General features: G+C 37.3%; 1 protein-coding gene across 1 annotated transcript in view; it reads right to left on the bottom strand.

The window, feature by feature from the left end:
• COL4A4 (collagen type IV alpha 4 chain) overlaps positions 1-17,066 on the bottom strand; it is a 67,332-nt gene that overhangs the window by 32,695 nt on the left and 17,571 nt on the right. The window contains exons 5-18 of the mRNA XM_068406428.1: positions 16,998-17,042; positions 15,187-15,303; positions 12,271-12,339; positions 12,004-12,039; positions 11,166-11,228; positions 10,659-10,694; positions 10,446-10,487; positions 9,396-9,476; positions 8,094-8,147; positions 6,763-6,822; positions 6,019-6,063; positions 4,896-4,949; positions 1,818-1,887; positions 237-341 (exon numbers count right to left, since the gene is read on the bottom strand). Coding sequence (XP_068262529.1) covers positions 237-341; positions 1,818-1,887; positions 4,896-4,949; positions 6,019-6,063; positions 6,763-6,822; positions 8,094-8,147; positions 9,396-9,476; positions 10,446-10,487; positions 10,659-10,694; positions 11,166-11,228; positions 12,004-12,039; positions 12,271-12,339; positions 15,187-15,303; positions 16,998-17,042 — 877 coding nt within the window. The remainder of the gene's footprint in view (positions 1-236; positions 342-1,817; positions 1,888-4,895; positions 4,950-6,018; positions 6,064-6,762; positions 6,823-8,093; positions 8,148-9,395; positions 9,477-10,445; positions 10,488-10,658; positions 10,695-11,165; positions 11,229-12,003; positions 12,040-12,270; positions 12,340-15,186; positions 15,304-16,997; positions 17,043-17,066) is intronic.

Here is a 17,066-nt window from a genome sequence, read left to right as displayed (position 1 = left end):
AGCATTCTGCTTTGTCTTCTGTTCCTTTTCTAGTAATTCCTAATGTTCTGTTTGGATCATTTTGGTTCTTTTTTTGGCCACTAAGTGCTGAGCTAGTATTTTTATTGAACTCTCTGTAGAGCTCAAATCCTTACTTTTGGTGACTTGCATCAAGCAAGAACAAAGAACAGTTTTCTTTTAGCTGCTTTCTCTCCTTCTGGTATATAGTTCACATTTTATCCCCCTACTTCTCTTACTTGTTCCATCATCTCCTGGTCTTCCTAGCAGGCCTGCAGGACCAATTGGTCCAACTGACCCCGTATCACCAGCAGGACCTGGAAATCCAGGATCTCCTTGTGGACCTACACAGAGTTATAAAAACATGTGAATCGAACACCTTATGCAATTGACAGCTTAAATCTAAATTAAACTGCAACCAAAATTATAATTTGGGATCTACACAAAAGCAAAATACAGTAACTTCTTTTGTCTTTATGAAACATTTTAAAATGTGTAACAATTTAATTATAAGGTGGGAGGATTTGGTTACTTTTCTACAGATTCCTGCCCATTTCATGGGCACAGTTTTAACTCTTCGTCACTCCGTAGTAGTATCTTTGTGCTACATATTTCAGAATGCCGAGATAAACGCTTGCCCAAAATACATACATGTAGCATTTAAAATAAATGTGCATCTCATGTTAGGCACATTTGGCAGTGCACACAGGGAGGTCATTTCAGGATCATCCTAGTTGAAATTATCCAAATTTTAAAAAGTATATTTTCAGAATTGTTATAATGAATAAATTTAAAAATTGCAATTACATAGTGATAAAGAAAACCTGAATCAGATCTAAAGGGCTTCATTAAATTGGAAAACCCAAATATTGGTAGTAGTTCTGTTCTCAAAAAATTCTGCTAAAGGCCTCTTTCTCTGAAGAATGTATCCACTCACACGCCATGCACATGTTAACTTTAAATGTTACTTGAGACATTATGCATGGGGTTAAGTCTTTTGTTGCATGGGCTGGAAACACACAGAAGCCGATGGAAAACAAATTTAATTGATTTTTGGATGAAGTCCCTAGCTAATGGGGAGGTTCGGCTGAACTGGGGTTGTGTTGTAACTTCTGTGTTCATGTGCTGCACTAGAAATATAATTTATGGTAAGTTCTCTGTTAAAATGTTTTTACAATACAGGTTCCCCAAGTGTGAAAGGCCAAAGCAGATCTCTTCCAGGCAGCAGGCTTGGGTGTTCCCCACTGCCTCCTGCTATGAAATAAGAACTTCCACACACCTTTTCACCAATTAGGTGATAAAGGGAGCTGGGACATAAAAACCCACCCTAAGGTTTAGGCAAGAAGGTAATAAGATTGAAGTTATGCTGTTGGGAGTACTAGTTCCAGGATTTTACCGCTGCTATGCAATAGGAAGCTTAATTGTAGTCTAAAATCTGTGTGCTGTGGCAATTCTGAAAATAGGAATTCTAAATTACAATGGGAAGGCTGGTTTTCTTATTTGCCATCCATTATCCAGCATGGGCTTATTTTTATAGCTTCTTCCTAAATATGCTTAGGTCCTATAACTAGGGATAGTTCTGCAAGTCTAGCTGTGACTATATGCATAAAGATCTTTCAAGCAAACATTTAATCTGAAACTTGTATGTTTAACATAGTTCCAGTAAGATCAGTGAGACACAAACACAGAATGTGGCCACTAGAAAGATAATGTTTTAGGATCCTGTCCCCTGAATCCCTAGTGATCGCTTTCAAACACCTTAGCAAAATAGGTCCTAAACACTTTATACAGTAGAAAGACTAGTTAAAAGTAGCTATAACCTTTTATAGGAAGCAGCGGAGTTCCAACAGCTCCAGGAGGACCTGGGGGCCCTTTTTCTCCTGGATCCCCCTGTAAGAGTCCAACAATAATTTTTACTGAGAGATACAAATATACAATGTGCTAGTATGTAACTGAAAATTTCAACAATGGGTGGGGTATGTAAGGATGTGACACATATCACCTGGGAAACTCAATTTTGATGCTTTATAGCATTTAAAACCAGGCAAAAAGATTTAAAGTAATCATTATCTTTCAGGATACCAGTGACTAAACAGTAATATACCTATTGCACATATCTCTCTGACTCTTCAGAACTTGTGACTGCTGTATTTGATTTCATTCATGTATTGTAAAGACGAATCGATTAGAGTAAATCAGTACCCATTTAATTGAGACATTCTGATCTAACAACCAAGCTGTAATTATTTGCCTTAAAATTCTATACCAGAATTTGGAAATTACTTTTATGATGACAGATAAGCATTAAGAAAAGTGGTTTCACAGTCTGACAGATATTATTGATGGTAAGAGATAATCAAAGTTCTTATAAGAAGTTTAAAACATCTGCATCAGGGAAACATAAAAGTGCCTACTAAGGGCAAGGAAAATCACTTCTGCCTGGAGGATTTCTAAATTAGCTTGGATGTTGATATTTAGAATTCTAAGTGAAGAGGACGTTAGAGAAGTCTTTTATGTGGCAAATTGTATTAGACTTTTTGCTTTGTAGATTAGGAATCAGCCCTGCTCTCTGCAGCAAATGAGAACTGAGAAAACAGGAATGTGAATGTGGGAACTGCGTAGTGAGGTTGCATTCCTGGGACTGGAGTTCAGGGCCTTTTAGGACACAGGCAAGGAGAACTGGGACGGCAAAACTGGATACCCATTCTTACACAAGTAACAACAAGGAGTCATGCCTCTTTCTGGGCTTGTTTTTAAAATGGCTATCTCCAAGATACTTAAACAGCTCTGGAGCTGTCACTGACTGCTGTCCTCTTGACCGCTGGCCTTTTTCCTTTGACTGTATTGTGCAGCATGAAATTACATCCTTGTGTCATCTTTGGCTATTTTAAACAGGAATGTAAATTTGTCTTCCCTAATGACACAGAAGAGTCTTCTGTGTGGCAGGAAAGAAAAATAAACCTAGCATTTTTCCTCCTCTGACAAACTTACAAAGTATTTTGAGATTTAGAACTAATTTAATGATAAAAGTATCGAAGACTTGTACAACAGATGGATATGGCCCAAGTCTTATATGACTTTCATGCTGATTTTAAAATGACACAACCATAACACAAGAAAACTGAAGAGTCAATGAACCAAGGTCAAAAAATTCAGTTCTTGATATCTCTTTAAGTAACAAATTCCAGTAGTGGTCTCTGAAAATCTCTGTCTTTAGGCTGTTAGGTCTTATGACCCTCTCTGGATGGCAGCTTCGTACTTGCTGTGTTTTCACTGTTGGTACACTCCTACATAGTGGCATTTATGTTTGGATATATGAGTCCTTGTGACTAAAACAGATGTTTTTATTGTACTTTTATTATTTACTCCATGTGTTGCTCTCATTTGTAAACCTGCTTCTTGAAAACCTGTTTGTTGCTTTTTTTTTTTTGTCTGCTTTCAACTGTGTCTTTAGCAGTATGCTACTTATGGTAAGTTTGGACCAGCCACAGTTTAGTTCCTTTTGTCATCACAGATTATGTAGAGTGCGTTCCAGTCTTAACCTTCAGTTTGTAACAGAGGTGATTCTTGCTCAAATCTCTATTTCACGGGTGCAATTAATCATGCTTTAAGAAATGTTACTGTTTTATATGCAGCTTTCCAAAAAGAGTATTTCAGAGGGAAATAAGCACTTCTTGAGTTTTGTATTTCAGAACATTTAGAGCCAAGTTCATTAGTGACACTATTTCTGCAATATTGTCTTTGTCCTCTGTACTGTAGTAATAACTTTGATGATGAGCTTTTTCACCCTTGCTGTCTCTACCAACGATCCTGTCACCCACCTTCTTTGTTGCAGCATTTCACTTTTCTTGCTTATACACTGCTGATCACTTGGACCCTATCCCAGTGACTCCCTAGACCTTCCCTCTGGCTAGACTCACTGCTGCTTTGCTCCTTCCAGAGTAGCATCCAGAACTGGTTTTTCGCTCTGAATGTGATTTAGCATTGTAGATTCCATAGAAAATATAACAGTTCCCTTCATTCAAGTTTTTGTTGTTAGTTAGAACTACAATATGATCATCGGTTCAGCAGCCTGCAGGAGAGAATTAAATAAATTTATGTCCTGAAATGTCGCTAGACTGGCACCTGGGTCTTCTGAAATTGTGTTAAGCATCTCTTCCATACTTTTCAGATGAATATTCTCCTCTTTTACTGCTTAGCTCCCCAGATGTGACACCTACACTTCTAATCCCTAATGGAAAGCAGCATGTATTGTAAAATAAACAAAAATGGCTAGCACCATCTAAGTGAGCAAAAGTAGGAAAAGTTTAAACAAAGCTGGTGTGAAGGAGTCCAATTTCCATTCTGACAAGCATCTTGGAAAAGCTACTTACGTGAACAGGCCGAACACATGCAAAGAGCTTTTGGTAAGTCATGCAAACAAGCTCATCTGAATCAAATTTTGCCACCTCATTTGGTGCCAATTGCCATACTAGTTCATAGACCCAAGTTTATAGGATCGTACTGTTACCTAAAGAGCAGGTTCCTTTACCCAGTATAGCTCTCTGGGGAGTGCAGCTCAACCATTAATAACTTGCAACTACAATTCAGGGATTAGATAGCTATACTGGTATAGTTAAAGGTAACTATTGGCAATTGGGATGAACCAATTCCTATAGTATGCAAAATGGAATTCCCACTCTCATATGCACCAAGCAGGAATGTTTACTTACATTGTTATTTACTACCATGGTGTTGAGTAACTATGACTATCATGAAACCAGTAAATCTTTAAAGTAATTATGACTGTATAAAAGGAAATGGTCTGATAAGCAGGTACATTTGGGAGGAATTATTAGCATTTATATAGGTGAGTGTGTGTGTGTGCACACAGATGCATGTGTGTGGTTTTTTTTTACCTGTATGCCTGGATAGCCAGGTTGTCCAGGAAAACCAGCAAATCCTGTTTCCCCCTTGAAAAGATCACATAAATACAATTTGATTAATCTGTTGAGACATTAATATTATTAATTGAACAAAAACCAATAAGGCAGTCATACAATACTGTGATGTTATATTAGCATCTGCAGTTTGTTTCAGAAAATTCACTGGGTTTGTACAAGAGATGGTTTGTTTCATAGAGTCTCTTCTGTTAAAAAAAACCACAACATGTATCGCCAGATTATTTAGACAGTGGCCAGTGGATTCAGTGTAGCTGGGGGACAGAATTAGCTGGAATACATGCCAGCAGACTGTATTAGACTGTCTGCTTAATACAGCTGAAATTGATTTGCTGCCTGCTGAATGACCCTCTTAAACTATTATTGCATGGAAAGCAGCTGCATATCAGCTCCTCCTCTCTTTTTATGATCTACTAATATACTCATCCATCCAGTATTCAAACTCTTTAGGTAGGCAGTGGTAAAAAAAACAAAGTAAAAAGTAATTTTGCAGATAAAAGTCACCTGGAACATAACTCTAGATGCAAATATCTGTACATTAATGTGATTTATGAATAGCATGATCAATACCTTAACTACATATGAAAAGGAGCTGTGGAGAGGAGATAGGAAAAAGGGCAAGATGTAGATCTATATACCTACATCTGTTGTTTTTACTCCAGTATGATGTTGTAAGTTCATAACTAACATTTAACAGACTTAACAGCAAAACTGGAATTTCTTGAGCCAGAAAGATGAACAAAACAGGCATATAACACAAAATTACACAACATCACCACGGCAAACAAAGTTAACACGCTGCGTAACTTCTCTGTCATGCTATATGCATGTCCCACTGGCTTTTCCTCCTGCTTGCAACTTCAGATCCCATTAGCCAATTTCAGCCAAAATTCAGAGTGTGGCAGAAATTCAAAGACAGAGTTCATATAACTTCTGTGGCAATAGGTAGCAGGAAAGAAAGGAAGGAATGCAATGTGAGCTATCAAGTATGTGGAAATTCCAAATCTGCACAAATCCACAGAAAACCAAATCTCACTGATCCCATTGTTCAGGGAGATGCTTATAATTTATGTCTTCTTACCTTAATTCCAGGAAAACCTGCAGGTCCATAAGAACCAGGATTACCCTGATAAAAGCAAGTAAAATGTGAGCTAAAACAGTAAAAGCTTATTCAAAATTACACCTATTCAGAATTGCTAAGCAGTAAATGTTCCTTAGATAATTATTACATGGGATATTTCCCAGTAATATTATTATTCAGAATAGCTGAGCAGTTAATATTCCATAGATAATTATTACTTGGGATATTTTCCAAAAACTTCGCAAAGTTTTTGCCAATACTTTATATGAGAAGGGCATGAATTTGAACTATAGACCAAAGTAAACCAGACAGGTCTTCACTTAATTTTTTTATCATATTGCACCAAGCACAGCAGTGGACATGTTGCTCCATGTGAGCACTGTTATGCAAATCAAGCACAAGCTGCTTTAAAAAACTGCTGTTGGCACGTATGGAATACATTAAAATTTCTGTGTTAGTACTGTGCTACTCCAGAGAAGCTTTGTGCAGCTCTACATATTTAGAGGATAACCCTACAGATTTACTTTCTTTCCAAGGACAGAAAGTCTGTATGAGCTTATGTTTAAGTCTGATACAGGGTGAGTCCTAGGGCAGGACTCCTAAATACTCTATACAGAAAGTATGACAGATTAGTTTAAAAAAATCCTTAAAATCTTCCTTGGAACTGCAAACTTAAACTGCCAAATATATTATGAACCTAATTATAGTGAATTTTTAAAGTAATTTATTCTGCAGCTTCCTTACCCGCAATCCAGGGAGTCCAGGAATGCCTTTTTCACCCTTTTCTCCTCTCCCAAGTATACCCTGGAACATTCCAAATAGTTTGTTTAAATAAGATGCTCAGTGAAGTTTGCCATAAATTTTATTTTGTGTGCATGTTTATTAACTTATGTATATATTAGGTTAATGGTTCTTGTTTCATTTCCTAGGCTCAATCACTGGGGCTTACTTCATACAGCACTATCAGCAGTGCCTATGTAGCTTCAGTTATTCAAGGAACCTGCTATGGTCTCTTCTCCAAGCTTAATGTGCTTTCAGCAGTTTGGTGGTTTGTTTGTTTGTTTTTTTTTTTTTTTTGTTAAGCTCTGGGCATCTTTTGGGCTGCATCAGTCAATTTCTCAATTTCTCAGTTCCTACTTATAATTAACAAGTGTACTATTATCTACATGGACAGCTAGTGCTGGAGCTAGCATATAAAAGCCCATCTTTTTCCAAACTAGATCTGATATAAAAAGATTTTGTCTCCTTTTCCAGTGCTAAGTAACAGTGGTGCTTTTGTGATGGAAAATTAATTTCTGAAAAAGTGCTAGACTTAGAACTCAGAAATGTAATGTTCAGGCTATTTGTTTCTTCTGTTCTGCCTACAAAGCTAAATAAGTTTTTAACATAAAATAGACTCATTCTTTTGTCCCCAGTTATCTTCTGTTTTTCTGAGATCTGGTAGTCTCCTGCCTGTGGATTTTCCTCCTCCAACTCTATCAGCAGAAAAGACTCCAGAATCTTTTTTGTGGCTGCTTCTGCTCAGCATCCAGGAACTCCTTACTGGCACACCAACGTTTAAATTAATCATGCTGACAGAAAGAAAAGAAAATGTAGAATAGATAACAAAGAGCAACTCTTTCTCCAAACAGGTGGCTCTGCCTTGTCTGCTCTTGAGGATATCCATATGTATCCATAATGTGAAGTTAAAGTCTTTCCCTAACATGCTTAGGGAAGCATACATCGTGCCCCATTAAGAACACATACAGATCTTCTCTATTTCTCTTCGTAAGAAAAAATAACCTGTGCTTGTATTTTCTTCACAGTCCCAGTCTGTTATGTGTCAGTAGCCCAACTGGAAACAACACTGACCTGTCATTACCAGGCAACATTTGATAGGTACGTATAAAACAGACTCAGAAAGGTTTTCCAAAGGGTTTTGAAATATTTCTGCTTTCACACTGATTTAGATGGTGATTAAATTTCACAGCATCAATGCTGTTATTTCTTCCATCACCTTGTGCTTTAAAAGATTAACTTAACCACATCAGGACTTTGCCAGCACCATGTTAAAAAAAAAAAATCACATTACTTACTTTGGGTCCACGTGGCCCTCTGTATCCTGTTACCCCAGGTAGTCCTTTTTGGCCCTATGTATACAAGGAAAGTTTTTGTGTATATTAATATGCAGGACATGCCTATGTGCTGTTTAACTTTTTTTAAGCCCTGTTCTGAATTACAACTGTGAAATAGTATTTTCTTAAGCACTGGGCCTGTTCCTCTAGGTGTACTAGGCAAAACAAAAACAAGGAAAACAATTATGTACTGATTTTTATTTCTGTTAACACTGTCAAACGTGCATGATGACTGTGGAGTGAGACAGATGTATCTTCTTCACTTGCAGGGATAATCAGGGCTTTGTTCCTGCAAACATGCATGACAGTAGTTCTTTTTTGTTTGCTGCTCTGTTTAGTTTGATGCAAGTATTCACATGCATAAGTATCCACTTTTGTGCATAGCCCCAATCTGAATGGGATGCGTGGCTGGCTACATGATCATGTTGTGTGTTGCACAGCAGCATATGTCACACTTCACAGTAACATGGGGAGTTTATATAAGTTCTTTTGGTCATTTCTTTCTTCCTCGTACACCTGTACATAGCCACTATTTGCATAATCAAAGCCTAAGACCCAATATGTGAAATCTGTCAGTTCCCGGAGTTGAGGCTGCAGGGGCTGGCAATGCCAAATTCACCTTTTCATGTGTGTATTGGAGCAAATCAGACTTGGGGACATAGAGACTCCAATACAGGGCTCCGTAATGCAATTTTTGTAACTCCTGTTCTTTTTCAACAAACATTCTAATGTTTTAAGGTACACAACTGTGGCTACAGTAGGTGTGACGTTGAAGTAGTACAGTAAATAACAGGAACTTGTATTAAAAATAGACAACAAAATCACACTTAATTTTCATATTAAAAGAGCACCCTAGAAGGGCTGATAGTTCAAAACATTACATCGGAGAAATCTCAAAGAGAATAATTGCCAAAGATCTGAAAAATAAAAGTGTTAGTGAAGAGATTCAATACCTGAGTAACCAACTTTACCTGAGATGCCCGAAATATGATTTGGTAATGACAAAAAGTGAAGAAAACCAAAGCAAGGGCAGTATCTCCTTTCTGCATCAAGACAGTCTTCCCTGAAGGACATGAGCTAAAGTACACATGAGCTCTTCTCTCCTGAAAGCCTGTAGGAAGGGTGCTGAACAACAGGATTTCTGCTGAAGCTGATGGTTTATTACAGAAAGAAAGATCTGTCCTATGCAATCCTTGCAAAAATTACATCACAGGATTGTACTTGCCAAGTCCAGCACAGTTAAATATGAAGAAAAATTAACACCTTTTCTCCTTTGAAGAGCTGAGCTCCAGGAGGTCCAACTAACAGTGGTGACCCAGGTGGCCCAGGAAGTCCAACGTCGCCCTGTGGAAGCCAAAGGGACAACAGAGAGACATTTTGTTTCATGCAGCGCTTCAGTGACACTCAGCATGTTTTCCTGTTGTTCTATGGCACTACGTATTTCTGTACTCATTGAATGTGTGCTTGTACTAATACCTGTAGATAAATAGAGGTTTGTACTGAGAACTGTAAGCCTCTCTGCCACCTTCCCAGACGAGCAATGTTGATCTTAAATCCCCTCCTATTCTCCTCAGTCATTAAAAATAATGTTATGGCTAAGGAAATAAATGAGAACTCTGTACTTAAGGCTCCTGCTCCAAGTCTGCTGTGGAGACAGTTATGGGATTGTCAGATCTCTTGTGTGTACAGAGTCTCTCGTGTTCCAGACCGAAGCCTTTGAGCACAAGGCTTTGTGAATGTAAAGATGAAATTATTGATTTGCTATGGAAAGTTTTGCGTGTTAGAAACTTGCACGAATTCTAAGAAGTGACTGGACAAATTCATAGAAGAAAAATCAAATATTCCACATTGGTTCTGTAAGTCCTGAGTACGCTAACAGGTGGAGACTGGGAGAGAAACTATTATTATGTGCTTGTCCTTTCCTTGGCATCCGTTGCTGGACATAGCAAGAGATGAGATTCAGTGACTGATCTCGTACAGCCGCTGTTACTGAAGGGTACTGTTATTATTTAGCCAGTGTCTGTACAGAAGGTAATTGCTATGTAAATGCTAACTAAATATTGATTGTTTCTTTTCAAAACCTCCAGAATACGCTTGATTCCTGTATGCAGCTCACTGACGGAATCACTTCTGCACAGAACTGATTCAATAACTTGTATTACTTCTCCTTCCATTCTAATATGATTAATGGGAGCATACAGCCACAAATGAATGGGTTCCAGGGAACCCAACAAGACTCTATTATACTTCTAATTCTACCGTGATAATATATTTAATAATATTTGTTTTCTTTAATAATATTTGTTTTCTTACCGGCTCCCCCTTTTGTCCGTCCACTCCAATACCTGGATTTCCCTAATTGACAAAAAACGTACACAGTTTGAAATCAGAAAATGCTGACATTAGAATTTAACCAAGTAACTCCTTTGAAAAACTTGGTAACAAATAACCATAAGGGACATTTCAAATATTTGTATAAATTAATTTATTATTTCAGTAACAACTTCAGGAAAAGTCATTGCCTACCTGTTCACCTGGCAAACCAGGGTAACCTGGAATACCCTTTAAAAGAGAATAAAGACAAGTTAATATGTCTGAGACAGCTTTGCTTTGAAAAGTACCTCTTCCTGCCAGCAGCACCTAGAGGCAGAATTTTCTCTTGGGGAGTACCTATCTCACAGTGCAATTTACTTCACCTGATCACTGCTTTCAGGAGGGCTGAACTCTGGGTTCCCACTTTTCTGTCTCCCACAAGGTGGCCTTGGGGAAAGGGAATAAGGAGGGAGCACTAGCAGCATTCCTCCATGACCACAGACTGCCAGGATGAAATGTGTTCAGGCAGGCATGGGAAGGAACAACATATGCTGCAATTCCTGAATTTCCAAAGTCGTAAGGCAAAAATTTATTTTTTTATCATCTGCCTCAAAAATTATTTCTAGACTTTGATTCACATTAAGGCAAGTTCTAAATTTGGTAGACCAGAATTGATGCGTATCCTGAAAACACAAGGTTGTGTAACTCTGGTGATCTTACAGGCAAGCCTGGTTGGCCTGGGTATCCAGATGGGCCCGTTGTACCTCTTGACCCTCTAGGTCCCTGGAAAAGACAGCAAAAGGTCTGTTTGTGAAAATACCAAGAGCTTACCCTTTTCTCCACAAAACTAGTCCCTCCAAAATGCCTGCATCATTTGGACTCAATCTACTGGCCGCTGCATTCCACCCATGGCCTGAAGCTTACACCATGCCTGAAACCTCATTGTCACTGGAGCAGCTCAGCATCAGTTTCTGGATAATACTGTACAGATACTGGACAATGCACAGTTATATGTTATTAATGGACTGAAAGAATACTTTGTCAGTAATTGTGCTACAGTGTGACGACTTGCTACAGTTCATCAGTGAATACTTTTCTGAAGGGCATAAGAAGAACCTAAAGCCATTAAGAGTGTGAGTCTGCAACAAAATTAAACTCCCTCTTCTCACACGTTCTTATGGCCAAAATACAGTAGTATGCTACATGTTCTTGAGAGATCCACCAGATACTGCTGAAGAAGGTGTCACATCTCTATGCATCTTGAATTTCACAGAGAAAATATTCTGCAAACTGTGAGTACCAGGACAACAACTGCTCAATGCACAGCTAATGCAGATGGGTACGGTCTGTTTCTGCTCCTTTTCAGCCAGCATGGAGAGCTGGCATGGGGTCATGGGGGCAGACTATAGGGGCTTGATGTTTGTTAGACTTTATTCTGGAATTTTGCTATTTAAGGCAGGCAGGGAGAAACCCCAATACTTCTTTACTGTACTAAGAAGGAAAATTTGAAAGATTTTCAAGACAAAAAGCATGTGTAGAACCCACTGACTGTACTTACGGGCATGCCGGGGGGTCCAGGATCACCTCTGTCTCCCTGTAATGACAACCATTTAGCAAATTGATCATTACAAGCTTTATTGGGGGTATTTTCTAAGTTTATAGCTATTAAGATCACAAGTTATCTGTTCCAGTTGTACATTTGCTTTTAATCTTTTTTTTTTTTTTGTACCAAGCTTTGTTAAACAGTGAGGAGTTATAAGAACAACTATATTTGCCATACATGTTTTCCTACAAGATATGGGTTTTTTCACAATCAGATACTTACTGGAGGTCCTTTTCCAAAATGTGAAACATACACTGAATTTCCTTTTTCTCCTTTTTGCCCTGGATTTCCCTTTAAAGAAAAAAAGTCTTTTAAAACATGATCCACTTACTGATATGCTACATTTCTATGGAGACTGAATGATAATTTCTCAGGCTGTGCTTTTCTGGTGCCCATATATCACCAGGTAATCCACTAGAACCACCATCACTGCATGAGCATTTTGCAGTTTTTTTATCTAACAAGACCCTTAAAAGTAAAATTTCCTTCTGTACAGTTAAGCAAAACAGCTCCTCACAGCTTCTGGACTCCTGCTCTGTTAGATGCTCCTTAACTCTTGGGTACTTCAATATTCTACAATCTTCACAATTCTTACCTTTAGTTTCAAGCACATCAATATGCCTACCTTTTCTTTCAGTGAGTCAGTGGCTTTAAGTATTAGCACTTTGCCTTCTCCAAAAGTTCATGCTGTGACTTAGAAGAATCTAGTGTGATTCTGCATACAGTTAAAATGCTGAAAGTATGGACTGTGCCATATGCAAATCTTTAACATTTCCATCTATTAGGAAATATGTTTCACAGTCTTTAAAAAAAAAATCTGATGCCTAAAGGCCCTGTTTTGTTTTTTTTTTTAAAGACTAAGTTCCCATGGTACTTGCTGTGGAGTCCTTTATAAACTGTGCCAATCTCAAAACCTCAATCTGATTTAGCAGGAACAGATGATTGCTTTTGCAAAATTTAATTGTAATGCTCATTTGACTGTTAAGAGCATGATATGTACATATCTGAAGAACAGATATATTCAGACATTATTTCTGAAGTTTTCTCATTTGAAATACAAATGGACTGGGTATAATTTAACTGAAGCCTATAACCACTTACCTATTGATTTCAATAAAATGGGATACTGTTTTTCACAGAATTTAACCACTTTAAAACGGTACTGATTTCCTGACATTATACACTGGCTGCTCAAATCCTGAAGTCAGAATGGAACAGGGAAAATACTTATCCCTGGAATGGTACAAAGAAGAGTTACAGCTGCCTGCAGCTGGATACTGCTACAGTAGACTGGATGCAGATTACAGGTCAAACAACAGCTGCTAGGGAACACATTAAACACATCAGAAGTTGTATTTGTCTTTGGTTATTTTACATGTGATGTCTTGTGTAATAAAACAACTTTATTAGATTCAGTTTGTTACTTTCTACATGACTTAGGTAAGGGGTACAAATAGAAACTACTTTATTTTCCAATTTATTGGTGAGGTAACTGTAAAGATTCTATCTACAGGGTAACAGAAGTAAAGCTGACAAATATGTACGTAGTGTTAAATAAAATTATATGGGACAACATTATAAATAAGAATAACATAAAAATATTAGCTGTAATATATAGTCAAGTTGGTACTTGGTGCAACAAGTTGATTTAAAAATACGCAATCTGCAGAGAGATGTTGGAATAGCATTCTTGTACACAAGCGAATATGGTTGCTATGTCTTGTTTTTCTGGGTAGCTAAATTAATTTGCACTGCAATTTTACTGTGCATATCCAATGCTACATGCCTATTGTATCTCCGGTTCTTTGTAGGTTGCAAATACTTTTCTAGGCCTCCCAAAGAGTATGCTTCCGGAATTGGGAGGATTTAGGCTGTAATTTGTCCCATGTCTCATTTTTCCTTTTTGTCATTTGGCTAATTATAAAAGGCAAAACTCTATTTTTGAAAGCCATAATAAGTAAGAAAATGCAGGTAAAATTAAGAGTTTGAGCAGAAGTCATTTTACCATTTGGAAGGTTAATGGCTTACTCTGAGAGGTATAACAAATGAGGTTATTATCGAGTTTTTTATCAGGTTGTGTATTTCATAGCATTTATTACAGGTCCAAGACTGAAATTGTATGTTTTTTTCTAATTGCTATATTTTGATAACATCTTTTCACTCTGGCACCCACTGCACATTTTTTGATTCCCTATGGCTGAATCAGCATCTTATTTAGCTCCTACTAAACACATTTGACTTTTCATGTAAATTGCAGTTGTTTTTATTGTTTTATTTAGAAAATTTCAGGGAAGCTCTTAGACCAACTAATCAGCTATTAAACATTCAGAACTAAAACTTATTTCCACGAAAAGTCAAAGACTGGGGACTAGATCTGTTCAGCAAAATTTCTTAGGAGCTACAGTAATTTATATCCCTTACTGACATGAATCTGTGTTTTATCTTCATTAGAAGAGCACTGCTAACACAACTATTTAAACAATTTTAAAATGCTTTCCTTTTTAACAGCAAAAGTAAACAATATTAAAGTGCTAATTTTAAACATTTTGACTGAAATGATCTCTACATATAAAAACCCAGGCAAGATTAGGTGTGCACAGAGCAGTCGTGAACAGGTATGTGTAAAAAGCGGCACATGGAACTGCAAGAGCGCGATTTTGGAAGAGATCTACTAATACACTTGTGTGATCAACCATTCAAAATCTTCAAGTGTTACAGGACTTAGAGTTGTTGAAGCTTCCACTTATTGCTAATTCATCTCAGGTATGTCCCTACTATTAAGGCTTTTAATTTCAAGTATTGATAAATTGTATGATGGTTTCAAGCTACTCCTTCCCAGTTGTACTTCCATGGAATGGTATTAGCTTTGGTGTGGTTATGTACTGGGGAAACAGCAAAATTTAACTGTCAAGGTAGATATATATACTTTAAGGATATAGGAGCTTATTTCACATTCAATCTGTTAAGGCACCAAGTGTCCTTCACTCCCATTAACCTTAGTAAGAATGCCTGGAAATCCCTTGTGCAGTGTAAAGCTAGTGCCATAGTCTAAAACTCCTTTCACTTTAAGAGCTGTTATCTTGTGAGGGAAATGTACATATACAGTGTTCACAGAGAGTAGGAATGCCTTTCACATACATAAGGACCTCTTGGTCCAATATAACCATTTTCGCCTGGAAATCCTGGATCTCCTCTTGAGCCATTGCAGCCATCTAAACCACGCTTGCCCCTGGGTCCTTCACTTCCTGGTAACCCCTGAAAGACAGTTTAATATTTATTAGAGATACACCATGATAAATTATTTTTTAAATTAACGGAACAGTTCAGAAACAAATATCTCAGATGTGAAACAGAGGACATCTCACAGTGGTCCCAGCTTCATACTCTGTATTAGAAATGTTTTCTATTATGATCAATAGATTTTTTTTCATGTATAACAAATGATATAAGTATTTTATATCTTGTTCTTTGATGCATAGGAAATATAACAGGGACAGCACTGGTTAAGAGGGTCAGACTGAGCTCTCACTTGAGTCAAATGTAACGTGATCTTGGAGAAAGCAAGCTCTAGCCCTCTAACTATAATCTTTCTTGTGGCTGTAAAGAAAAGCTGAAGAAATACACAGAAGTAATCTCAAGCAGCCTCATATTTTTTAATCAATAGGATAAAACAAGAATAAACAGGACACAGCTTGACTCAAGCATACAGTAATCGCAGAGATGATGACTATACATTCAAGAACTGAGGAAGTGTCTTTCTAACCTAGCAAGAACTAACCAATGTCCAGCTAGGGGTTAGTTCTACTGCAAATTAGATACTAGGCAGTAGAAACAGTGAGATTTCCATTGGAATGATCTTTCCATTGGAGGAAAAATTATTTTCACATAATTAAATATTTTTAACAAATTACAAATAGTAATTTTGACCTAATTTTTTTTTGGCGGGGGGCATTCTGAAAAATCATCAGGAAAGTATTCTGGCCATTTGCCTGAAATGTTTTTGTCAATTTTACTCTCTTCCTGTCTTTAAGATTCTTCATCCCAGTTTGTGGACACTGTTTTTAATTAACATTTTTCATAAAAAGAATATATATTTCTTGGGAGCACTTCTTTTTGTGCTAAACTTTGGCCTTGTGACCTCTACATTATACAGACATTCTGGCAGCAGTCCCATTGTCAAGTGTGGACAGCCGACAAGCAGATGCTAAGACACCCACTCAGTTTCTGGTTCTGTTTTCACTTTCAAAATTCAACATTTTAACTTTGTTTTATCCATATGAAACTAATAACATCATAGGGATTCAGTTCTAATAAACAACATCTTTCAAAATACCATATCTAAAAGATATTCTTTCTTTTACCACACTCATTTCCAAACTGAAGAAGACATTCAGAAAAATACATAATCACATGCTTATAAAGATATATATGTAGGACCCACTTTAGTTCTTCGGTGCCTATTCAGGTTAAAATTACTGGACTCAGTGGTTGCTTTTTTTTTTTTTCCCCTGCAAAAGGACTATAAGCAAAACTCAGAACATTTGAACAGAAAGCAATGCATCATTTGAGATACTTTCAGAGATGTTAAGAATGCAGCAAGCAGACTACAGCCTGCTATAGAGCCTCAGTTTAAATAAACTCATAGTTTTTAATCCTAGCACTGACACATGCTGCATGGACATGGGCTAGTCTTTACCTTCACTGCCCCTCTCCAGTATGAAAATTATGTACTGACCTCACTGGGATTTTGTGGAGTTTGTTATAAATAGTAAACACGGTTGAAGTTAACCTGGCTATTTTACATTTTTGCAAAACATGTAATTCTGTAGGTGACATGATATCAATTAGGTATAAAGCCAAACAATTTGAGTGTAGTATTCTATTAGAGGGCTTGCTATGACTTTATAGAAACTGTAATTTTTATAAAGCAATATTCATTCAATACGTACAGGAACACCATCTAAACCAGGAAATCCTGGGACTCCAGTTGGGCCCTAAAAACAGGTGACATGAAGAAA

The sequence above is a fragment of the Nyctibius grandis genome, chromosome 8 (genome assembly GCF_013368605.1).
Source record: "Nyctibius grandis isolate bNycGra1 chromosome 8, bNycGra1.pri, whole genome shotgun sequence".
NCBI lineage: Eukaryota > Metazoa > Chordata > Aves > Nyctibiiformes > Nyctibiidae > Nyctibius > Nyctibius grandis.
Note: the sequence above shows the minus strand (reverse complement) of the source record. Positions and strands in the feature narration are given on the sequence as shown.